Genomic DNA, 22,812 nt, shown 5'->3' with positions numbered 1-22,812 from the left:
GACTCAGTACTGGTACCCTGTGTATATAGCCTAGTTATCATTACTCAGTACTGGTACCCTGTGTATATAGCCTAGTTATCATTACTCAGTACTGGTACTCTGTGTATATAGCCTAGTTATCATTACTCAGTACTGGTACCCTGTGTATATAACCTAGTTATCATTACTCAGTACTGGTACCCTGTGTATATAGCCTAGTTATCATTACTCAGTACTGGTACCCTGTGTATATAGCCTAGTTATCATTACTCAGTACTGGTACCCTGTGTATATAGCCTAGTTATCATTACTCATTGACTCAGTACTGGTACCCTGTGTATATAGCCTAGTTATAATTACTCAGTACTGGTACCCTGTGTATATAGCCTATTTATCATTACTCAGTACTGGTACCCTGTGTATATAGCCTAGTTGTCATTACTCAGTACTGGTACCCTGTGTATATAGCCTAGTTATAATTACTCAGTACTGGTACCCTGTGTATATAGCCTAGTTATCATTACTCATTGACTCAGTACTGGTACCCTGTGTATATAGCCTAGTTATAATTACTCAGTACTGGTACCCTGTGTATATAATCTAGTTATCATTACTCAGTACTGGTACCCTGTGTATATAGCCTAGTTATCATTACTCATTGACTCAGTACTGGTACCCTGTGTATATAACCTAGTTATCATTACTCAGTACTGGTACCCTGTGTATATAGCCTAGTTATCATTACTCATTGACTCAGTACTGGTACCCTGTGTATATAACCTAGTTATCATTACTCAGTACTGGTACCCTGTGTATATAATCTAGTTATCATTACTCAGTACTGGTACCCTGTGTATAGAGCCTAGTTATAATGACTCAGTACTGGTACCCTGTGTATAGAGCCTAGTTATAATGACTCAGTACTGGTACCCTGTGTATAGAGCCTAGTTATAATGACTCAGTACTGGTACCCTGTGTATATAGCCTAGTTATCATTACTCAGTACTGGTACCCTGTGTATATAGCCTAGTTATCATTACTCAGTACTGGTACCCTGTGTATATAGCCTAGTTATCATTACTCATTGACTCAGTACTGGTACCCTGTGTATATAGCCTAGTTATAATTACTCAGTACTGGTACCCTGTGTATATAGCCTATTTATCATTACTCAGTACTGGTACACTGTGTATATAGCCTAGTTATTATTACTCAGTACTGGTACCCTGTGTATATAGCCTAGTTATAATTACTCAGTACTGGTACCCTGTGTATATAGCCTAGTTATCATTACTCATTGACTCAGTACTGGTACCCTGTGTATATAGCCTAGTTATAATTACTCAGTACTGGTACCCTGTGTATATAATCTAGTTATCATTACTCAGTACTGGTACCCTGTGTATATAGCCTAGTTATCATTACTCATTGACTCAGTACTGGTACCCTGTGTATATAGCCTAGTTATCATTACTCATTGACTCAGTACTGGTACCCTGTGTATATAACCTAGTTATCATTACTCAGTACTGGTACCCTGTGTATATAATCTAGTTATCATTACTCAGTACTGGTACCCTGTGTATAGAGCCTAGTTATAATGACTCAGTACTGGTACCCTGTGTATAGAGCCTAGTTATAATGACTCAGTACTGGTACCCTGTGTATATAGCCTAGTTATCATTACTCAGTACTGGTACCCTGTGTATATAGCCTAGTTATCATTACTCAGTACTGGTACCCTGTGTATATAGCCTAGTTATCATTACTCAGTACTGGTACCCTGTGTATATAGCCTAGTTATCATTACTCAGTACTGGTACCCTGTGTATATAGCCTAGTTATCATTACTCATTGACTCAGTACTGGTACTCTGTGTATATAACCTAGCTATCATTACTCAGTACTGGTACTCTGTGTATATAATCTAGTTATCATTACTCAGTACTGGTACCCTGTGTATATAGCCTAGTTATCATTACTCAGTACTGGTACCCTGTGTATATAGCCTAGTTATCATTACTCATTGACTCAGTACTGGTACTCTGTGTATATAGCCTAGTTATCATTACTCAGTACTGGTACCCTGTGTATATAGCCTAGCTATCATTACTCAGTACTGGTACCCTGTGTATATAATCTAGTTATCATTACTCAGTACTGGTACTCTGTGTATATAGCCTAGTTATCATTACTCAGTACTGGTACCCTGTGTATATAGCCTAGTTATCATTACTCAGTACTGGTACCCTGTGTATATAATCTAGTTATCATTACTCAGTACTGGTACCCTGTGTATATAATCTAGTTATCATTACTCAGTACTGGTACCCTGTGTATATAATCTAGTTATCATTACTCAGTACTGGTACCCTGTGTATATAATCTAGTTATCATTACTCAGTACTGGTACCCTGTGTATATAGCCTAGTTATCATTACTCAGTACTGGTACCCTGTGTATTTAACCTAGTTATCATTACTCAGTACTGGTACTCTGTGTATATAATCTAGTTATCATTACTCAGTACTGGTACCCTGTGTATATAACCTAGTAATCATTACTCATTGACTCAGTACTGGTACTCTGTGTATATAACCTAGTTATCATTACTCATTGACTCAGTACTGGTACCCTGTGTATATAGCCTAGTTAAAATGACTCAGTACTGGTACCCTGTGTATAGAGCCTAGTTATCATTACTCATTGACTCAGTACTGGTACCCTGTGTATAGAGCCTAGTTATAATGACTCAGTACTGGTACCCTGTGTATAGAGCCTAGTTATAATGACTCAGTACTGGTACCCTGTGTATATAGCCTAGTTATCATTACTCAGTACTGGTACCCTGTGTATATAGCCTAGTTATCATTACTCAGTACTGGTCCCCTGTGTATATAGCCTAGTTATCATTACTCAGTACTGGTACCCTGTGTATATAACCTAGTTATCATTAATCAGTACTGGAACCCTGTGTTTAGAGCCTAGTTATCATTACTCATTGACTCAGTACTGGTACTCTGTGTATATAACCTAGTTATCATTACTCATTGACTCAGTACTGGTACCCTGTGTATATAGCCTAGTTATAATGACTCAGTACTGGTACCCTGTGTATAGAGCCTAGTTATAATGACTCAGTACTGGTACCCTGTGTATAGAGCCTAGTTATCATTACTCATTGACTCAGTACTGGTACCCTGTGTATATAGTCTAGTTATCATTACTCATTGACTCAGTACTGGTACCCTGTGTATATAGCCTAGTTATAATGACTCAGTACTGGTACCCTGTGTATAGAGCCTAGTTATAATGACTCAGTACTGGTACCCTGTGTATATAGCCTAGTTATCATTACTCAGTACTGGTACCCTGTGTATATAGCCTAGTTATCATTACTCAGTACTGGTACTCTGTGTATATCGCCTAGTTATCATTACTCAGTACTGGTACCCTGTGTATATAACCTAGTTATCATTACTCAGTACTGGTACCCTGTGTATATAGCCTAGTTATCATTACTCAGTACTGGTACCCTGTGTATATAGCCTAGTTATCATTACTCAGTACTGGTACCCTGTGTATATAGCCTAGTTATCATTACTCATTGACTCAGTACTGGTACCCTGTGTATATAGCCTAGTTATAATTACTCAGTACTGGTACCCTGTGTATATAGCCTATTTATCATTACTCAGTACTGGTACCCTGTGTATATAGCCTAGTTGTCATTACTCAGTACTGGTACCCTGTGTATATAGCCTAGTTATAATTACTCAGTACTGGTACCCTGTGTATATAGCCTAGTTATCATTACTCATTGACTCAGTACTGGTACCCTGTGTATATAGCCTAGTTATAATTACTCAGTACTGGTACCCTGTGTATATAATCTAGTTATCATTACTCAGTACTGGTACCCTGTGTATATAGCCTAGTTATCATTACTCATTGACTCAGTACTGGTACCCTGTGTATATAACCTAGTTATCATTACTCAGTACTGGTACCCTGTGTATATAGCCTAGTTATCATTACTCATTGACTCAGTACTGGTACCCTGTGTATATAACCTAGTTATCATTACTCAGTACTGGTACCCTGTGTATATAATCTAGTTATCATTACTCAGTACTGGTACCCTGTGTATAGAGCCTAGTTATAATGACTCAGTACTGGTACCCTGTGTATAGAGCCTAGTTATAATGACTCAGTACTGGTACCCTGTGTATAGAGCCTAGTTATAATGACTCAGTACTGGTACCCTGTGTATATAGCCTAGTTATCATTACTCAGTACTGGTACCCTGTGTATATAGCCTAGTTATCATTACTCAGTACTGGTACCCTGTGTATATAGCCTAGTTATCATTACTCAGTACTGGTACCCTGTGTATATAGCCTAGTTATCATTACTCAGTACTGGTACCCTGTGTATATAGCCTAGTTATCATTACTCATTGACTCAGTACTGGTACTCTGTGTATATAACCTAGCTATCATTACTCAGTACTGGTACTCTGTGTATATAATCTAGTTATCATTACTCAGTACTGGTACCCTGTGTATATAGCCTAGTTATCATTACTCAGTACTGGTACCCTGTGTATATAGCCTAGTTATCATTACTCATTGACTCAGTACTGGTACTCTGTGTATATAGCCTAGTTATCATTACTCAGTACTGGTACCCTGTGTATATAGCCTAGCTATCATTACTCAGTACTGGTACCCTGTGTATATAATCTAGTTATCATTACTCAGTACTGGTACTCTGTGTATATAGCCTAGTTATCATTACTCAGTACTGGTACCCTGTGTATATAGCCTAGTTATCATTACTCAGTACTGGTACCCTGTGTATATAATCTAGTTATCATTACTCAGTACTGGTACCCTGTGTATATAATCTAGTTATCATTACTCAGTACTGGTACCCTGTGTATATAATCTAGTTATCATTACTCAGTACTGGTACCCTGTGTATATAATCTAGTTATCATTACTCAGTACTGGTACCCTGTGTATATAGCCTAGTTATCATTACTCAGTACTGGTACCCTGTGTATATAACCTAGTTATCATTACTCAGTACTGGTACTCTGTGTATATAATCTAGTTATCATTACTCAGTACTGGTACCCTGTGTATATAACCTAGTTATCATTACTCATTGACTCAGTACTGGTACTCTGTGTATATAACCTAGTTATCATTACTCATTGACTCAGTACTGGTACCCTGTGTATATAGCCTAGTTAAAATGACTCAGTACTTGTACCCTGTGTATATAATCTAGTTATCATTACTCAGTACTGGTACCCTGTGTATATAACCTAGTTATCATTACTCATTGACTCAGTACTGGTACTCTGTGTATATAACCTAGTTATCATTACTCGTTGACTCAGTACTGGTACCCTGTGTATATAGCCTAGTTATAATGACTCAGTACTGGTACCCTGTGTATAGAGCCTAGTTATCATTACTCAGTACTGGTACCCTGTGTATATAATCTAGTTATCATTACTCAGTACTGGTACTCTGTGTATATAGCCTAGTTATCATTACTCAGTACTGGTACCCTGTGTATATAACCTAGTTATCATTACTCAGTACTGGTACCCTGTGTATATAATCTAGTTATCATTACTCAGTACTGGTACCTTGTGTATATAGCCTAGTTATCATTACTCAGTACTGGTACCCTGTGTATATAATCTAGTTATCATTACTCAGTACTGGTACCCTGTGTATATAACCTAGTTATCATTACTCATTGACTCAGTACTGGTACTCTGTGTATATAACCTAGTTATCATTACTCATTGACTCAGTACTGGTACCCTGTGTATATAGCCTAGTTATAATGACTCAGTACTGGTACCCTGTGTATAGAGCCTAGTTATCATTACTCAGTACTGGTACCCTGTGTATAGAGCCTAGTTATCATTACTCAGTACTGGTACCCTGTGTATAGAGCCTAGTTATCATTACTCATTGACTCAGTACTGGTACCCTGTGTATAGAGCCTAGTTATAATGACTCAGTACTGGTACCCTGTGTATAGAGCCTAGTTATAATGACTCAGTACTGGTACCCTGTGTATATAGCCTAGTTATCATTACTCATTGACTCAGTACTGGTACCCTGTGTATATAACCTAGTTATCATTACTCAGTACTGGTACCCTGTGTATATAGCCTAGTTATCATTACTCATTGACTCAGTACTGGTACCCTGTGTATATAACCTAGTTATCATTACTCAGTACTGGTACCCTGTGTATATAATCTAGTTATCATTACTCAGTACTGGTACCCTGTGTATAGAGCCTAGTTATAATGACTCAGTACTGGTACCCTGTGTATAGAGCCTAGTTATAATGACTCAGTACTGGTACCCTGTGTATAGAGCCTAGTTATAATGACTCAGTACTGGTACCCTGTGTATATAGCCTAGTTATCATTACTCAGTACTGGTACCCTGTGTATATAGCCTAGTTATAATTACTCAGTACTGGTACCCTGTGTATATAGCCTAGTTATCATTACTCAGTACTGGTACCCTGTGTATATAGCCTAGTTATCATTACTCATTGACTCAGTACTGGTACCCTGTGTATATAACCTAGTTATCATTACTCAGTACTGGTACCCTGTGTATATAATCTAGTTATCATTACTCAGTACTGGTACCCTGTGTATATAACCTAGTTATCATTACTCATTGACTCAGTACTGGTACTCTGTGTATATAACCTAGTTATCATTACTCAGTACTGGTACCCTGTGTATATAGCCTAGTTATCATTACTCATTGACTCAGTACTGGTACCCTGTGTATAGAGCCTAGTTATCATTACTCAGTACTGGTACCCTGTGTATATAATCTAGTTATCATTACTCAGTACTGGTACCCTGTGTATATAACCTAGTTATCATTACTCATTGACTCAGTACTGGTACTCTGTGTATATAACCTAGTTATCATTACTCATTGACTCAGTACTGGTACCCTGTGTATATAGCCTAGTTATAATGACTCAGTACTGGTACCCTGTGTATAGAGCCTAGTTATCATTACTCAGTACTGGTACCCTGTGTATAGAGCCTAGTTATCATTACTCAGTACTGGTACCCTGTGTATAGAGCCTAGTTATCATTACTCATTGACTCAGTACTGGTACCCTGTGTATAGAGCCTAGTTATAATGACTCAGTACTGGTACCCTGTGTATAGAGCCTAGTTATAATGACTCAGTACTGGTACCCTGTGTATATAGCCTAGTTATCATTACTCATTGACTCAGTACTGGTACCCTGTGTATATAACCTAGTTATCATTACTCAGTACTGGTACCCTGTGTATATAGCCTAGTTATCATTACTCATTGACTCAGTACTGGTACCCTGTGTATATAACCTAGTTATCATTACTCAGTACTGGTACCCTGTGTATATAATCTAGTTATCATTACTCAGTACTGGTACCCTGTGTATAGAGCCTAGTTATAATGACTCAGTACTGGTACCCTGTGTATAGAGCCTAGTTATAATGACTCAGTACTGGTACCCTGTGTATAGAGCCTAGTTATAATGACTCAGTACTGGTACCCTGTGTATATAGCCTAGTTATCATTACTCAGTACTGGTACCCTGTGTATATAGCCTAGTTATAATTACTCAGTACTGGTACCCTGTGTATATAGCCTAGTTATCATTACTCAGTACTGGTACCCTGTGTATATAGCCTAGTTATCATTACTCATTGACTCAGTACTGGTACCCTGTGTATATAACCTAGTTATCATTACTCAGTACTGGTACCCTGTGTATATAATCTAGTTATCATTACTCAGTACTGGTACCCTGTGTATATAACCTAGTTATCATTACTCATTGACTCAGTACTGGTACTCTGTGTATATAACCTAGTTATCATTACTCAGTACTGGTACCCTGTGTATATAGCCTAGTTATCATTACTCATTGACTCAGTACTGGTACCCTGTGTATATAACCTAGTTATCATTACTCAGTACTGGTACCCTGTGTATATAATCTAGTTATCATTACTCAGTACTGGTACCCTGTGTATATAACCTAGTTATCATTACTCATTGACTCAGTACTGGTACTCTGTGTATATAACCTAGCTATCATTACTCAGTACTGGTACTCTGTGTATATAATCTAGTTATCATTACTCAGTACTGGTACCCTGTGTATATAGCCTAGTTATCATTACTCAGTACTGGTACCCTGTGTATATAGCCTAGTTATCATTACTCGTTGACTCAGTACTGGTACTCTGTGTATATAGCCTAGTTATCATTACTCAGTACTGGTACCCTGTGTATATAGCCTAGCTATCATTACTCAGTACTGGTACCCTGTGTATATAATCTAGTTATCATTACTCAGTACTGGTACTCTGTGTATATAGCCTAGTTATCATTACTCAGTACTGGTACCCTGTGTATATAGCCTAGTTATCATTACTCAGTACTGGTACCCTGTGTATATAATCTAGTTATCATTACTCAGTACTGGTACCCTGTGTATATAATCTAGTTATCATTACTCAGTACTGGTACCCTGTGTATATAATCTAGTTATCATTACTCAGTACTGGTACCCTGTGTATATAATCTAGTTATCATTACTCAGTACTGGTACCCTGTGTATATAGCCTAGTTATCATTACTCAGTACTGGTACCCTGTGTATATAACCTAGTTATCATTACTCAGTACTGGTACTCTGTGTATATAATCTAGTTATCATTACTCAGTACTGGTACCCTGTGTATATAACCTAGTTATCATTACTCATTGACTCAGTACTGGTACTCTGTGTATATAACCTAGTTATCATTACTCATTGACTCAGTACTGGTACCCTGTGTATATAGCCTAGTTAAAATGACTCAGTACTTGTACCCTGTGTATATAATCTAGTTATCATTACTCAGTACTGGTACCCTGTGTATATAACCTAGTTATCATTACTCATTGACTCAGTACTGGTACTCTGTGTATATAACCTAGTTATCATTACTCATTGACTCAGTACTGGTACCCTGTGTATATAGCCTAGTTATAATGACTCAGTACTGGTACCCTGTGTATAGAGCCTAGTTATCATTACTCAGTACTGGTACCCTGTGTATATAATCTAGTTATCATTACTCAGTACTGGTACTCTGTGTATATAGCCTAGTTATCATTACTCAGTACTGGTACCCTGTGTATATAACCTAGTTATCATTACTCAGTACTGGTACCCTGTGTATATAATCTAGTTATCATTACTCAGTACTGGTACCTTGTGTATATAGCCTAGTTATCATTACTCAGTACTGGTACCCTGTGTATATAATCTAGTTATCATTACTCAGTACTGGTACCCTGTGTATATAACCTAGTTATCATTACTCATTGACTCAGTACTGGTACTCTGTGTATATAACCTAGTTATCATTACTCATTGACTCAGTACTGGTACCCTGTGTATATAGCCTAGTTATAATGACTCAGTACTGGTACCCTGTGTATAGAGCCTAGTTATCATTACTCAGTACTGGTACCCTGTGTATAGAGCCTAGTTATCATTACTCAGTACTGGTACCCTGTGTATAGAGCCTAGTTATCATTACTCATTGACTCAGTACTGGTACCCTGTGTATAGAGCCTAGTTATAATGACTCAGTACTGGTACCCTGTGTATAGAGCCTAGTTATAATGACTCAGTACTGGTACCCTGTGTATATAGCCTAGTTATCATTACTCATTGACTCAGTACTGGTACCCTGTGTATATAACCTAGTTATCATTACTCAGTACTGGTACCCTGTGTATATAGCCTAGTTATCATTACTCATTGACTCAGTACTGGTACCCTGTGTATATAACCTAGTTATCATTACTCAGTACTGGTACCCTGTGTATATAATCTAGTTATCATTACTCAGTACTGGTACCCTGTGTATAGAGCCTAGTTATAATGACTCAGTACTGGTACCCTGTGTATAGAGCCTAGTTATAATGACTCAGTACTGGTACCCTGTGTATAGAGCCTAGTTATAATGACTCAGTACTGGTACCCTGTGTATATAGCCTAGTTATCATTACTCAGTACTGGTACCCTGTGTATATAGCCTAGTTATAATTACTCAGTACTGGTACCCTGTGTATATAGCCTAGTTATCATTACTCAGTACTGGTACCCTGTGTATATAGCCTAGTTATCATTACTCATTGACTCAGTACTGGTACCCTGTGTATATAACCTAGTTATCATTACTCAGTACTGGTACCCTGTGTATATAATCTAGTTATCATTACTCAGTACTGGTACCCTGTGTATATAACCTAGTTATCATTACTCATTGACTCAGTACTGGTACTCTGTGTATATAACCTAGTTATCATTACTCAGTACTGGTACCCTGTGTATATAGCCTAGTTATCATTACTCATTGACTCAGTACTGGTACCCTGTGTATATAACCTAGTTATCATTACTCAGTACTGGTACCCTGTGTATATAATCTAGTTATCATTACTCAGTACTGGTACCCTGTGTATATAACCTAGTTATCATTACTCATTGACTCAGTACTGGTACTCTGTGTATATAACCTAGCTATCATTACTCAGTACTGGTACCCTGTGTATATAACCTAGTTATCATTACTCAGTACTGGTACTCTGTGTATATAACCTAGCTATCATTACTCAGTACTGGTACTCTGTGTATATAACCTAGTTATCATTACTCATTGACTCAGTACTGGTACCCTGTGTATATAACCTAGTTATCATTACTCATTGACTCAGTACTGGTACCCTGTGTATATAACCTAGTTATCATTACTCATTACTGGTACCCTGTGTATATAATCTAGTTATCATTACTCAGTACTGGTACTCTGTGTATATAGCCTAGTTATCATTACTCAGTACTGGTACCCTGTGTATATAGCCTAGTTATCATTACTCAGTACTGGTACCCTGTGTATATAATCTAGTTATCATTACTCAGTACTGGTACCCTGTGTATATAACCTAGTTATCATTACTCATTGACTCAGTACTGGTACTCTGTGTATATAACCTAGTTATCATTACTCATTGACTCAGTACTGGTACCCTGTGTATATAGCCTAGTTATAATGACTCAGTACTGGTACCCTGTGTATAGAGCCTAGTTATCATTACTCAGTACTGGTACCCTGTGTATAGAGCCTAGTTATCATTACTCAGTACTGGTACCCTGTGTATAGAGCCTAGTTATAATGACTCAGTACTGGTACCCTGTGTATAGAGCCTAGTTATCATTACTCATTGACTCAGTACTGGTACCCTGTGTATAGAGCCTAGTTATAATGACTCAGTACTGGTACCCTGTGTATAGAGCCTAGTTATAATGACTCAGTACTGGTACCCTGTGTATATAGCCTAGTTATAATGACTCAGTACTGGTACCCTGTGTATATAGCCTAGTTATCATTACTCATTGACTCAGTACTGGTACCCTGTGTATATAACCTAGTTATCATTACTCAGTACTGGTACCCTGTGTATATAGCCTAGTTATCATTACTCATTGACTCAGTACTGGTACCCTGTGTATATAACCTAGTTATCATTACTCAGTACTGGTACCCTGTGTATATAATCTAGTTATCATTACTCAGTACTGGTACCCTGTGTATAGAGCCTAGTTATAATGACTCAGTACTGGTACCCTGTGTATAGAGCCTAGTTATAATGACTCAGTACTGGTACCCTGTGTATAGAGCCTAGTTATAATGACTCAGTACTGGTACCCTGTGTATATAGCCTAGTTATCATTACTCAGTACTGGTACCCTGTGTATATAGCCTAGTTATCATTACTCAGTACTGGTACCCTGTGTATATAGCCTAGTTATCATTACTCAGTACTGGTACCCTGTGTATATAGCCTAGTTATCATTACTCATTGACTCAGTACTGGTACCCTGTGTATATAACCTAGTTATCATTACTCAGTACTGGTACCCTGTGTATATAATCTAGTTATCATTACTCAGTACTGGTACCCTGTGTATATAACCTAGTTATCATTACTCATTGACTCAGTACTGGTACCCTGTGTATATAACCTAGTTATCATTACTCAGTACTGGTACCCTGTGTATATAATCTAGTTATCATTACTCAGTACTGGTACCCTGTGTATATAACCTAGTTATCATTACTCATTGACTCAGTACTGGTACTCTGTGTATATAACCTAGCTATCATTACTCAGTACTGGTACCCTGTGTATATAACCTAGTTATCATTACTCATTGACTCAGTACTGGTACCCTGTGTATATAATCTAGTTATCATTACTCAGTACTGGTACTCTGTGTATATAACCTAGCTATCATTACTCAGTACTGGTACTCTGTGTATATAACCTAGTTATCATTACTCATTGACTCAGTACTGGTACCCTGTGTATATAACCTAGTTATCATTACTCATTGACTCAGTACTGGTACCCTGTGTATATAACCTAGTTATCATTACTCATTACTGGTACCCTGTGTATATAATCTAGTTATCATTACTCAGTACTGGTACTCTGTGTATATAGCCTAGTTATCATTACTCAGTACTGGTACCCTGTGTATATAGCCTAGTTATCATTACTCAGTACTGGTACCCTGTGTATATAATCTAGTTATCATTACTCGGTACTGGTACCCTGTGTATATAGCCTAGTTATCATTACTCAGTACTGGTACCCTGTGTATATAATCTAGTTATCATTACTCAGTACTGGTACTCTGTGTATATAATCTAGTTATCATTACTCAGTACTGGTACCCTGTGTATATAACCTAGTTATCATTACTCATTGACTCAGTACTGGTACTCTGTGTATATAACCTAGTTATCATTACTCATTGACTCAGTACTGGTACCCTGTGTATATAGCCTAGTTATAATGACTCAGTACTTGTACCCTGTGTATATAATCTAGTTATCATTACTCAGTACTGGTACCCTGTGTATATAACCTAGTTATCATTACTCATTGACTCAGTACTGGTACTCTGTGTATATAACCTAGTTATCATTACTCATTGACTCAGTACTGGTACCCTGTGTATATAGCCTAGTTATAATGACTCAGTACTGGTACCCTGTGTATAGAGCCTAGTTATCATTACTCAGTACTGGTACCCTGTGTATATAATCTAGTTATCATTACTCAGTACTGGTACTCTGTGTATATAGCCTAGTTATCATTACTCAGTACTGGTACCCTGTGTATATAACCTAGTTATCATTACTCAGTACTGGTACCCTGTGTATATAATCTAGTTAGCATTACTCAGTACTGGTACCCTGTGTATATAGCCTAGTTATCATTACTCAGTACTGGTACCCTGTGTATATAATCTAGTTATCATTACTCAGTACTGGTACCCTGTGTATATAACCTAGTTATCATTACTCATTGACTCAGTACTGGTACCCTGTGTATATAGCCTAGTTATAATGACTCAGTACTGGTACCCTGTGTATAGAGCCTAGTTATCATTACTCAGTACTGGTACCCTGTGTATAGAGCCTAGTTATCATTACTCAGTACTGGTACCCTGTGTATAGAGCCTAGTTATAATGACTCAGTACTGGTACCCTGTGTATAGAGCCTAGTTATCATTACTCATTGACTCAGTACTGGTACCCTGTGTATAGAGCCTAGTTATAATGACTCAGTACTGGTACCCTGTGTATAGAGCCTAGTTATAATGACTCAGTACTGGTACCCTGTGTATATAGCCTAGTTATCATTACTCATTGACTCAGTACTGGTACCCTGTGTATATAACCTAGTTATCATTACTCAGTACTGGTACCCTGTGTATATAGCCTAGTTATCATTACTCATTGACTCAGTACTGGTACCCTGTGTATATAACCTAGTTATCATTACTCAGTACTGGTACCCTGTGTATATAATCTAGTTATCATTACTCAGTACTGGTACCCTGTGTATAGAGCCTAGTTATAATGACTCAGTACTGGTACCCTGTGTATAGAGCCTAGTTATAATGACTCAGTACTGGTACCCTGTGTATAGAGCCTAGTTATAATGACTCAGTACTGGTACCCTGTGTATATAGCCTAGTTATCATTACTCAGTACTGGTACCCTGTGTATATAGCCTAGTTATCATTACTCAGTACTGGTACCCTGTGTATATAGCCTAGTTATCATTACTCAGTACTGGTACCCTGTGTATATAGCCTAGTTATCATTACTCAGTACTGGTACCCTGTGTATATAGCCTAGTTATCATTACTCATTGACTCAGTACTGGTACCCTGTGTATATAACCTAGTTATCATTACTCAGTACTGGTACCCTGTGTATATAATCTAGTTATCATTACTCAGTACTGGTACCCTGTGTATATAACCTAGTTATCATTACTCATTGACTCAGTACTGGTACTCTGTGTATATAACCTAGTTATCATTACTCAGTACTGGTACCCTGTGTATATAGCCTAGTTATCATTACTCATTGACTCAGTACTGGTACCCTGTGTATATAACCTAGTTATCATTACTCAGTACTGGTACCCTGTGTATATAACCTAGTTATCATTACTCATTGACTCAGTACTGGTACTCTGTGTATATAACCTAGCTATCATTACTCAGTACTGGTACCCTGTGTATATAACCTGGTTATCATTACTCATTGACTCAGTACTGGTACCCTGTGTATATAATCTAGTTATCATTACTCAGTACTGGTACTCTGTGTATATAACCTAGCTATCATTACTCAGTACTGGTACTCTGTGTATATAACCTAGCTATCATTACTCAGTACTGGTACTCTGTGTATATAGCCTAGTTATCATTACTCATTGACTCAGTACTGGTACCCTGTGTATATAACCTAGTTGTCATTACTCATTACTGGTACCCTGTGTATATAACCTAGTTATCATTACTCATTACTGGTACCCTGTGTATATAACCTAGCTGTCATTACTCAGTACTGGTACTCTGTGTATATCCACATATATATATACTCATACACACACAAATATATATACATACATACATACATACATACATAAGCATATTTATATTTTGTATTTTATTTAACCTTTAAGTAACTAGGCAAGTCAGTTAAGAACACATTCTTCTTTTACAATGATGACCATTAGCAAACAGAAATCAAGTCAAGTAGAACTTTAAGTTGTGTTAAACTTGTATAAAAAATAAAAAACAATTCCCCAAGTGAAGTTTCCATTTGAGAGTAAACACCCACCTTCTCCTTCCTCAACGTCCCGATGACAGTGTTGAGTTCTAGAATGTCAGCGTGTTCCACCTCCATCTTTGTTTCACTCTGATCCAAACAATCAACACATACATTAAAAGCAGGAACGATCACAGAATAAACTACAGATTTCAACCACATTGTAAATACATTACGTGATAGATACCTGAAGACTCTTCAGCCTTGAGATCTCCTTCTCTGCACCTTGAAAAAGAGGACCAAAAAAAAGAAGTTGGAGTTAACTTGAGCTTTTGACAAATAACTAAAACCCACTCAAGGGATAGAATCAATTCCCTTTCATTTCAATTCAATCAGTAACCTGAACGGAAAATCTAAATTTCAGTTTACATTTGTAAAAGAGACCTAGGTCTCACAATATATCTTACCTGTTATAAATAAATGTTCAATCATTTTTGGGGGGAATAAATACTGAGACTGTACCTGCGAGAGCATTCCTCAGCCCCTGTATCTCCTGGTCTAGCTGAGCCTTGTTCCGGGCTTTCCCCTCCTGTTCCTGGACACGTGACTGGAGCTCTGTGACAGACGTCTGCAGCCGAGTGTAGTTCTGCAGCAGCTCAGCGTTCTCTGCCTGCGCCTCCTCTTTCTCCTGCTGCAGCGTGGCCTGTCTCTTCCCTGCCTCCTCCAGATTAGCTGTCAGCTCCTTCAGCTGCTCATCCTGCTCCTCCTTCAGCCGCTCCTCCGCTGCCTCCTGTAGGGACTGGATAGTGTTCTGGAGGTCTGAGAGCATGGAGGACTCCTGAAGAGCGTTGGCTGTGGCTGAACTAGTAGCTGGAAGGGTTTGGATACAGAGGGTAACACGTAAGGGAAATGTGTGAGAGTCTTAGGTCAGGGTGGAGAAATCAGTCACAGGTACAGTGCATTGGGAGAGTATTGAGACACTTCCCTTTGTCAACATTTTGTTACGTTACAGCCTTATTCTAAAATGTATTAAATACATTTTTTTATCAATCTACACACAATACCCCATAATGACATCACAATACCCCATAGTGACATCACAATACCCCATAATGACATCACAATACCCCATAGTGACATCACAATACCCCATAGTGACAAAGTAAAAACAGGTTTTTAGAAATATTATTTACATAAATGTATTCAGATCCTTTGCTATGAGACCACAGCAAAGGTCCATCCTGCTTCCATTGATCATCCTTGAGATGTTTCTACAACTTGATTGGACATGATTTGGAAAGGCACACACCTGTCTATATAAGGTCCCACAATTGACAGTACATGTCAGAGCAAAAACCAAGCCATGAGGTTTAATTGTAATTGTAAAAGTAATTGTCCGTTGAGCTCCGAGACAGGATTGTGTCGAGGCACAGATCTGGGGAAGGGCACCAAAACATTTCTGTAGCATAGAAGGTCACCAAGAACACACTGGCCTCCATCGTTCTTAAATGGAAGAAGTTTGGAACCACTGATTCTTCCTAGAGCTGGCTGCCCGGCCAAACTGAGCAATCTGAGGAGAAGGGCCTTGGTCAGGGAGGTGGCGATGGTCACTCTGACAGAGCTCCAGAGTTCATCTGTGGAGATGGGAGAACCTTCCAGAAGGACAACCATCTCTGCAGCACTCCACCAATCAGGTCTTTATTTTAGAGTGGCCAGACGGAAGCCACTTCTAAGTAAAAAGGCACATGACAGTCCACTTGGAGTTTGTCGAAAGGCACCTAAAGGACTCTCAGACCATGAGAAACAAGATTCTCTGGCCTGATGAAACAAAAATTGAACTCTTTGGCCTGAATGCCAAGCGTCACGTCTGGAGGAAACCTGGCACCATCCCTACGGTGAAGCATGGTGGTGGCAGCCTCTTGATGTGAGGATGTTTTTCAGCGGCAGGGACTGGGAGACTAGTCAGGATCAAGGGAAAGATGAACGGAGAAAACTACAGAGAGATCCTTGATGAAAACCTGCTCCAGAGCACTCAGGACCTCAGACTGGGGTGAAGGTTCACCTTCAAATAGGACAACGACCCTAAGCACACAGCCAAGATAACGCAAGAGTTGCTTCGGGACAAGTCTCTGAATGTCAGTCTCTGAATGTCCTTGAGTGGCAGAGCCAGATCGAACATCTCTAAAGACCTGAAAATAGCTGTGCAGCGACGTGCCCCATCCAACCTGACAGAGCTTGAGAGGATCTGCAGAGAAGAATGGGGGAAACTCCCCAAATACAGGTGAGCCAAGCTTGTAGCATCATACCCAAGAAGACTCGAGGCTGTAATCGCTGCCAAAGGTGCTTCAACAAAGTACTGAGTAAAGGGTCTGAATACTTATGTGATATTTCAGTCTGTTCCTCCCTCCCAGTCCGTCCCTGTTCCTCCCTCCCAGTCTGTCCCTGTTCCTCCCTCCCAGTCTGTCCCTGTTCCTCCCTCCCAGTCTGTCCCTGTTCCTCCCTCCCAGTCTGTCCCTGTTCCTCCCTCCCAGTCTGTCCCTGTTCTTCCCTCCCAGTCTGTCCCTGTTCCTCCCTCCCAGTCTGTCCCTGTTCCTCCCTCCCAGTCTGTCCCTGTTCCTCCCTCCCAGTCTGTTCCTCCTCCTCACCTCCAGTCTGTTCCTTCTCCTCTCCTCCAGTCTGTTTCTGTTCCTCCAGCTCCTCTATCCTCTCCTCGTACTCTGCCAGCTCGTCCCGGTGGCGCCGGATGACGTCGGCCATCTTCTGTCTCTGAGCGTCCTGCAGCGCTGCTAACTCATGCTGGTGCTCATCTACCTCACGACCCATCTCCTCACGCAGCTCCTGTTCCAGTAGAATAGAATCATATAGAATGTTCCACAGAAAGAGGAATAGAGACGGTCAGTCTCTCTTAGTCCAAGCAGGGTTTAAAACAATATTTTTTTACATTTGATTCAAAGCCCTTTTTACATAAACAGTTGGCAAAATAGGTCTACAGCAAGGCTCTCCAACCCTGTTCCTGGAGAGATACCCCCAAGTAGGTTTTAACTCCAACCCTGTTCCTGGACAGCTACCCTCCTGTAGGTTTTTACTCCAACCCTGTTCCTGGAGAGAAACCCTCCTGTAGGTTTTAACTCCAACCCTGTTCCTGAAGAGAAACCCTCCAGTAGGTTTTAACTCCAACCCTGTTCCTGGAGAGCTACCCATCTTGTTCGTTTTCACTCAAACCCTAATCTAGCGGTACCTGATCCGAGGGTTTCTCTCCAGGAACAGGGTTGGAGTGAAAATCTACAGGAGGGTATCTCTCCGGGAACAGGGTTGGAGTGAAAACCTACAGGAGGGTATCTCTCCCGGAACAGGGTTGGAGTGAAAACCTACAGGAGGGTATCTCTCCGGGAACAGGGTTGGAGCCCTGTTTTACAGTAACCCAGCCTAGACTCCCAGGGAGAAAGCACATGCAAACTCCCACCTTGATGATCCTCTGAAGCTTCAGGACCTCTCCCTGGTCACCATTTCCTGCCCCTGGGGCTACGGATGCCTGAAAAAAAATAGAAATATCAGAATTAAGATATGATTCCATCCCTCAATTTAAAAATGTGGGTTTTTACGTGTATGTATTACTATTAATAGGAATTTGACACGAACCTTTAGAATCTGTACAGTAAAACAGTAATAGATCAAATGTGTTATAGTCTTTTTTTAAATTTTTCCAATTGTTGTAGTAGCTACTATCTTGTCTCATCGCTACAACTCCCGTACGGGCTCGGGAGAGACGAAGGTTGAAAGTCATGCGTCCTCCGATACACAACCCAACCAAGCCACACTGCTTCTTAACACAGCACGCATCCAACCCGGAAGCCAGCCGCACCAATGTGTCGGAGGAAACACCGTGCACCTGGCAACCTTGGTTAGCGCGCACTGCGCCCAGCCCGCCACAGGAGTCGCTGGTGCGTGATGAGACAAGGACATCCCTACCGACCAATCCCTCCCTAACCCGGACGACGCTAGGCCAATTGTGCGTCGCCCCACGGACCTCCCGGTCGCGGACGGTTACGACAGAGCCTGGGCGCGAACCTAGGGACTCTGATGGCACAGCTGGCGCTGCAGTACAGCGCCCTTAACCACTGCGCCACCCGGGAGGCCCCAAATGTGTTATAGTCGACGTAATGAACGACGTTGCAAATAAATAAACACCCTACCTGAGACACGCGTCTCCAATGGGACACCTCAGCCTCCAGCCTCATCACCTCCGTAGACAGACGGTTAATCTCCTGCTGGGACCAGATCACGTCACCGAAGTCCATCTCGTCGCTGCCATGGAAACCCTGGTGGTGGGGGGCCCCCAGGGGGCGGGACATGTAAGAGGAAGAGGTGGTGGTGGTGGAGGAGGAGGCGGTGGTGACAGGAAGTACGGCAGGGTCGGAAGTAGCTGACTGAGCAGAGTGCTGTAGTTTCTGAACCTCTTCCTGTAGTCCACTCTGACGGGCTTTCAGGTGACTGATCTCCACCTGGACAGGTGACACGACGACACAGTTTAGAAGTAGTGTGGACACATCCAGTAACTTGCAGGTTTAAAGGTACAAAAAAATAGTCATGTCAGATAGATACCAGCACGTTGTGAAACGATCCCTCTGAAAAACTGTAGCTATCCATCCATATTCCAAGAGGATGACATTTTCACATTTCATTGAGTGTATAATATAGTTTCTATGTATCAGACCGTACATCTTTCTGTTGCATCAGGGTCCTGTACTCAGCTGACTGCTGTTTATTCTGGATCTCTGAGGCCTCCAGCTTCTCCTCCAGCTCGGCATGGTTCCTCTTTAAACGCACGTACTGAAGCAAGATGAAAAGAAAAATAATTTAAGTCCTCCTCCAAGTCTCCCTTTTCACCTCATTTAAATATTGATTTAATTATCTAATAAATAGGTGGTCCGGGTATAACATGACATGGTACTAGTGGGGGGGGGGTCCTCTTTTTTTTTGTTTTTTACCCCAAGCGAGGGTGGGGCTGATATCCCAAATTACCATCGGACCTACTCTTCGAAGTTTGAAGTTGTCAAAAAAATATATACTATTTTGCACAAAAAAATCTTGTTTTTTTTACCCTTAAAAACCCTCATACTGCAACAGAGAAAAACAGGAGAGCGTACACAAACTACTATCAGACTCCAATAGACACACATGGAATCTGTTACAAATATATACTTTTGGGACTGCGGTCACAAACACTATTAAATCTAGTCCTGGATTTCAAAGCATAACTCAACGGAGAATCTTAATTAAAATAGCTTTTTAGTTCAGGATTAGGCTTTAAAATGTTGTGTGTTGGAAACGCGGCTCCTATTATGGTAAGAATCCTCGTACCTCAGCCTCCACTTGCTCCAGCTTAGAACTGGACACCAGCAGCTCAGTGGAAGCATCTGAAAGAAATGAGATACTGTGGAATCACAATTGGACTACCAATCACAGCCATGCATCCTCCAAAAATAAGATTTGCTAAACCAATCAAGTTTTAGTTCAACACTTTATTTGTACTGGGTGTGTCTTGTCCTATTATACAGGGTTGCTGTTATCCAGTAATTGTACCTTCTGTCCTAATATACAGGGTTGCTGTTAGCCAGTAATTGTACCTTCTGTCCTAATATACAGGGTTGCTGTTAGCCAGTAATTGTACCTACTGTCCTAATATACAGGGTTGCTGTTAGCCAGTAATTGTACCTACTGTTCTAATATACAGGGTTGCTGTTAGCCAGTAATTGTACCTTCTGTCCTAATATACAGGGTTGCTGTTAGCCAGTAATTGTACCTTCTGTCCTAATATACAGGGTTGCTGTTAGCCAGTAATTGTACCTACTGTCCTAATATACAGGGTTGCTGTTAGCCAGTAATTGTACCTACTGTCCTAATATACAGGGTTGCTGTTAGCCAGTAATTGTACCTTCTGTCCTAATATACAGGGTTGCTGTTAGCCGGTAATTGTACCTTCTGTCCTAATATACAGGGTTGCTGTTAGCCAGTAATTGTACCTTCTGTCCTAATATACAGGGTTGCTGTTAGCCAGTAATTGTACCTACTTTCTTAATATACAGAGTTACTGTTATCCAGTAATTGTACCTTCTGTCCTAATATACAGGGTTGCTGTTAGCCAGTAATTGTACCTACTTTCTTAATATACAGAGTTACTGTTATCCAGTAATTGTACCTTCTGTCCTAATATACAGGGTTGCTGTTAGCCAGTAATTGTACCTACTGTCCTAATATACAGGGTTGCTGTTAGCCAGTAATTGTACCTTCTGTCCTAATATACAGGGTTGCTGTTAGCCAGTAATTGTACCTTCTGTCCTAATATACAGGGTTGCTGTTAGCCAGTAATTGTACCTACTGTCCTAATATACAGGGTTGCTGTTAGCCAGTAATTGTACCTACTGTTCTAATATACAGGGTTGCTGTTAGCCAGTAATTGTACCTTCTGTCCTAATATACAGGGTTGCTGTTAGCCAGTAATTGTACCTACTGTCTTAATATACGGGGTTGCTGTTAGCCAGTAATTGTACCTACTTTCTTAATATAGGGGGTTCCTGTTAGCCAGTAATTGTACCTTCTGTCCTAATATACAGGGTTGCTGTTAGCCAGTAATTGTACCTTCTGTCCTAATATACAGGGTTGCTGTTAGCCGGTAATTGTACCTTCTGTCCTAATATACAGGGTTGCTGTTAGCCAGTAATTGTACCTACTTTCTTAATATACAGAGTTGCTGTTAGCCAGTAATTGTACCTACTGTCCTAATATACAGGGTTGCTGTTAGCCAGTAATTGTACCTACTGTCCTAATATACAGGGTTGCTGTTAGCCGGTAATTGTACCTTCTGTCCTAATATACAGGGTTGCTGTTAGCCAGTAATTGTACCTACTGTCCTAATATACAGGGTTTCTGTTAGCCAGTAATTGTACCTACTGTCCTAATATACAGGGTTGCTGTTAGCCAGTAATTGTACCTACTTTCTTAATATACGGGGTTCCTGTTAGCCAGTAATTGTACCCTCTGTCCTAATATACAGGGTTGCTGTTAACCAGTAATTGTACCTTCTGTCCTAATATACGGGGTTCCTGTTAGCCAGTAATTGTACCTTCAGTCCTAATATACAGGGTTGCTGTTAGCCGGTAATTGTACCTTCTGTCCTAATATACAGGGTTGCTGTTAGCCAGTAATTGTACCTACTGTTCTAATATACAGGGTTGCTGTTAGCCGGTAATTGTACCTTCTGTCCTAATATACAGGGTTGCTGTTAGCCGGTAATTGTACCTTCTGTCCTAATATACGGGGTTCCTGTTAGCCGGTAATTGTACCTTCTGTCCTAATATACAGGGTTGCTGTTAGCCGGTAATTGTATCTTCCGTCCTAATATACAGTGTTGCTGTTAGCCAGTAATTGTACCTTCTGTCCTAATATACAGGGTTGCTGTTAGCCGGTAATTGTACCTTCTGTCCTAATATACAGGGTTGCTGTTAGCCAGTAATTGTACCTACTTTCTTAATATACAGAGTTACTGTTATCCAGTAATTGTACCTTCCG

General features: G+C 40.0%; 1 protein-coding gene across 1 annotated transcript in view; it reads right to left on the bottom strand.

The window, feature by feature from the left end:
• The window catches only part of LOC139398195 (thyroid receptor-interacting protein 11-like), a gene marked incomplete at its 5' end in the record, with an annotated part of 55,998 nt that extends 35,338 nt beyond the window's left edge, over positions 1-20,660 (bottom strand). Inside the window, 9 exons of the mRNA XM_071144315.1 lie at positions 8,269-8,282; positions 15,312-15,393; positions 15,491-15,528; positions 15,766-16,113; positions 17,889-18,081; positions 18,707-18,775; positions 19,437-19,745; positions 19,963-20,073; positions 20,605-20,660. Of these exons, the coding sequence (XP_071000416.1) occupies positions 8,269-8,282; positions 15,312-15,393; positions 15,491-15,528; positions 15,766-16,113; positions 17,889-18,081; positions 18,707-18,775; positions 19,437-19,745; positions 19,963-20,073; positions 20,605-20,660 (1,220 nt within the window). The remainder of the gene's footprint in view (positions 1-8,268; positions 8,283-15,311; positions 15,394-15,490; positions 15,529-15,765; positions 16,114-17,888; positions 18,082-18,706; positions 18,776-19,436; positions 19,746-19,962; positions 20,074-20,604) is intronic.
• Positions 20,661-22,812: the final 2,152 nt, after the last annotated feature.

This window comes from Oncorhynchus clarkii, unplaced genomic scaffold (assembly GCF_045791955.1).
Source record: "Oncorhynchus clarkii lewisi isolate Uvic-CL-2024 unplaced genomic scaffold, UVic_Ocla_1.0 unplaced_contig_3315_pilon_pilon, whole genome shotgun sequence".
NCBI classification, from domain to species: Eukaryota; Metazoa; Chordata; class Actinopteri; order Salmoniformes; family Salmonidae; genus Oncorhynchus; species Oncorhynchus clarkii.
The sequence above is the reverse complement of the archived record's forward strand: the minus strand, read 5'-3'. Positions and strand labels throughout refer to the sequence as shown.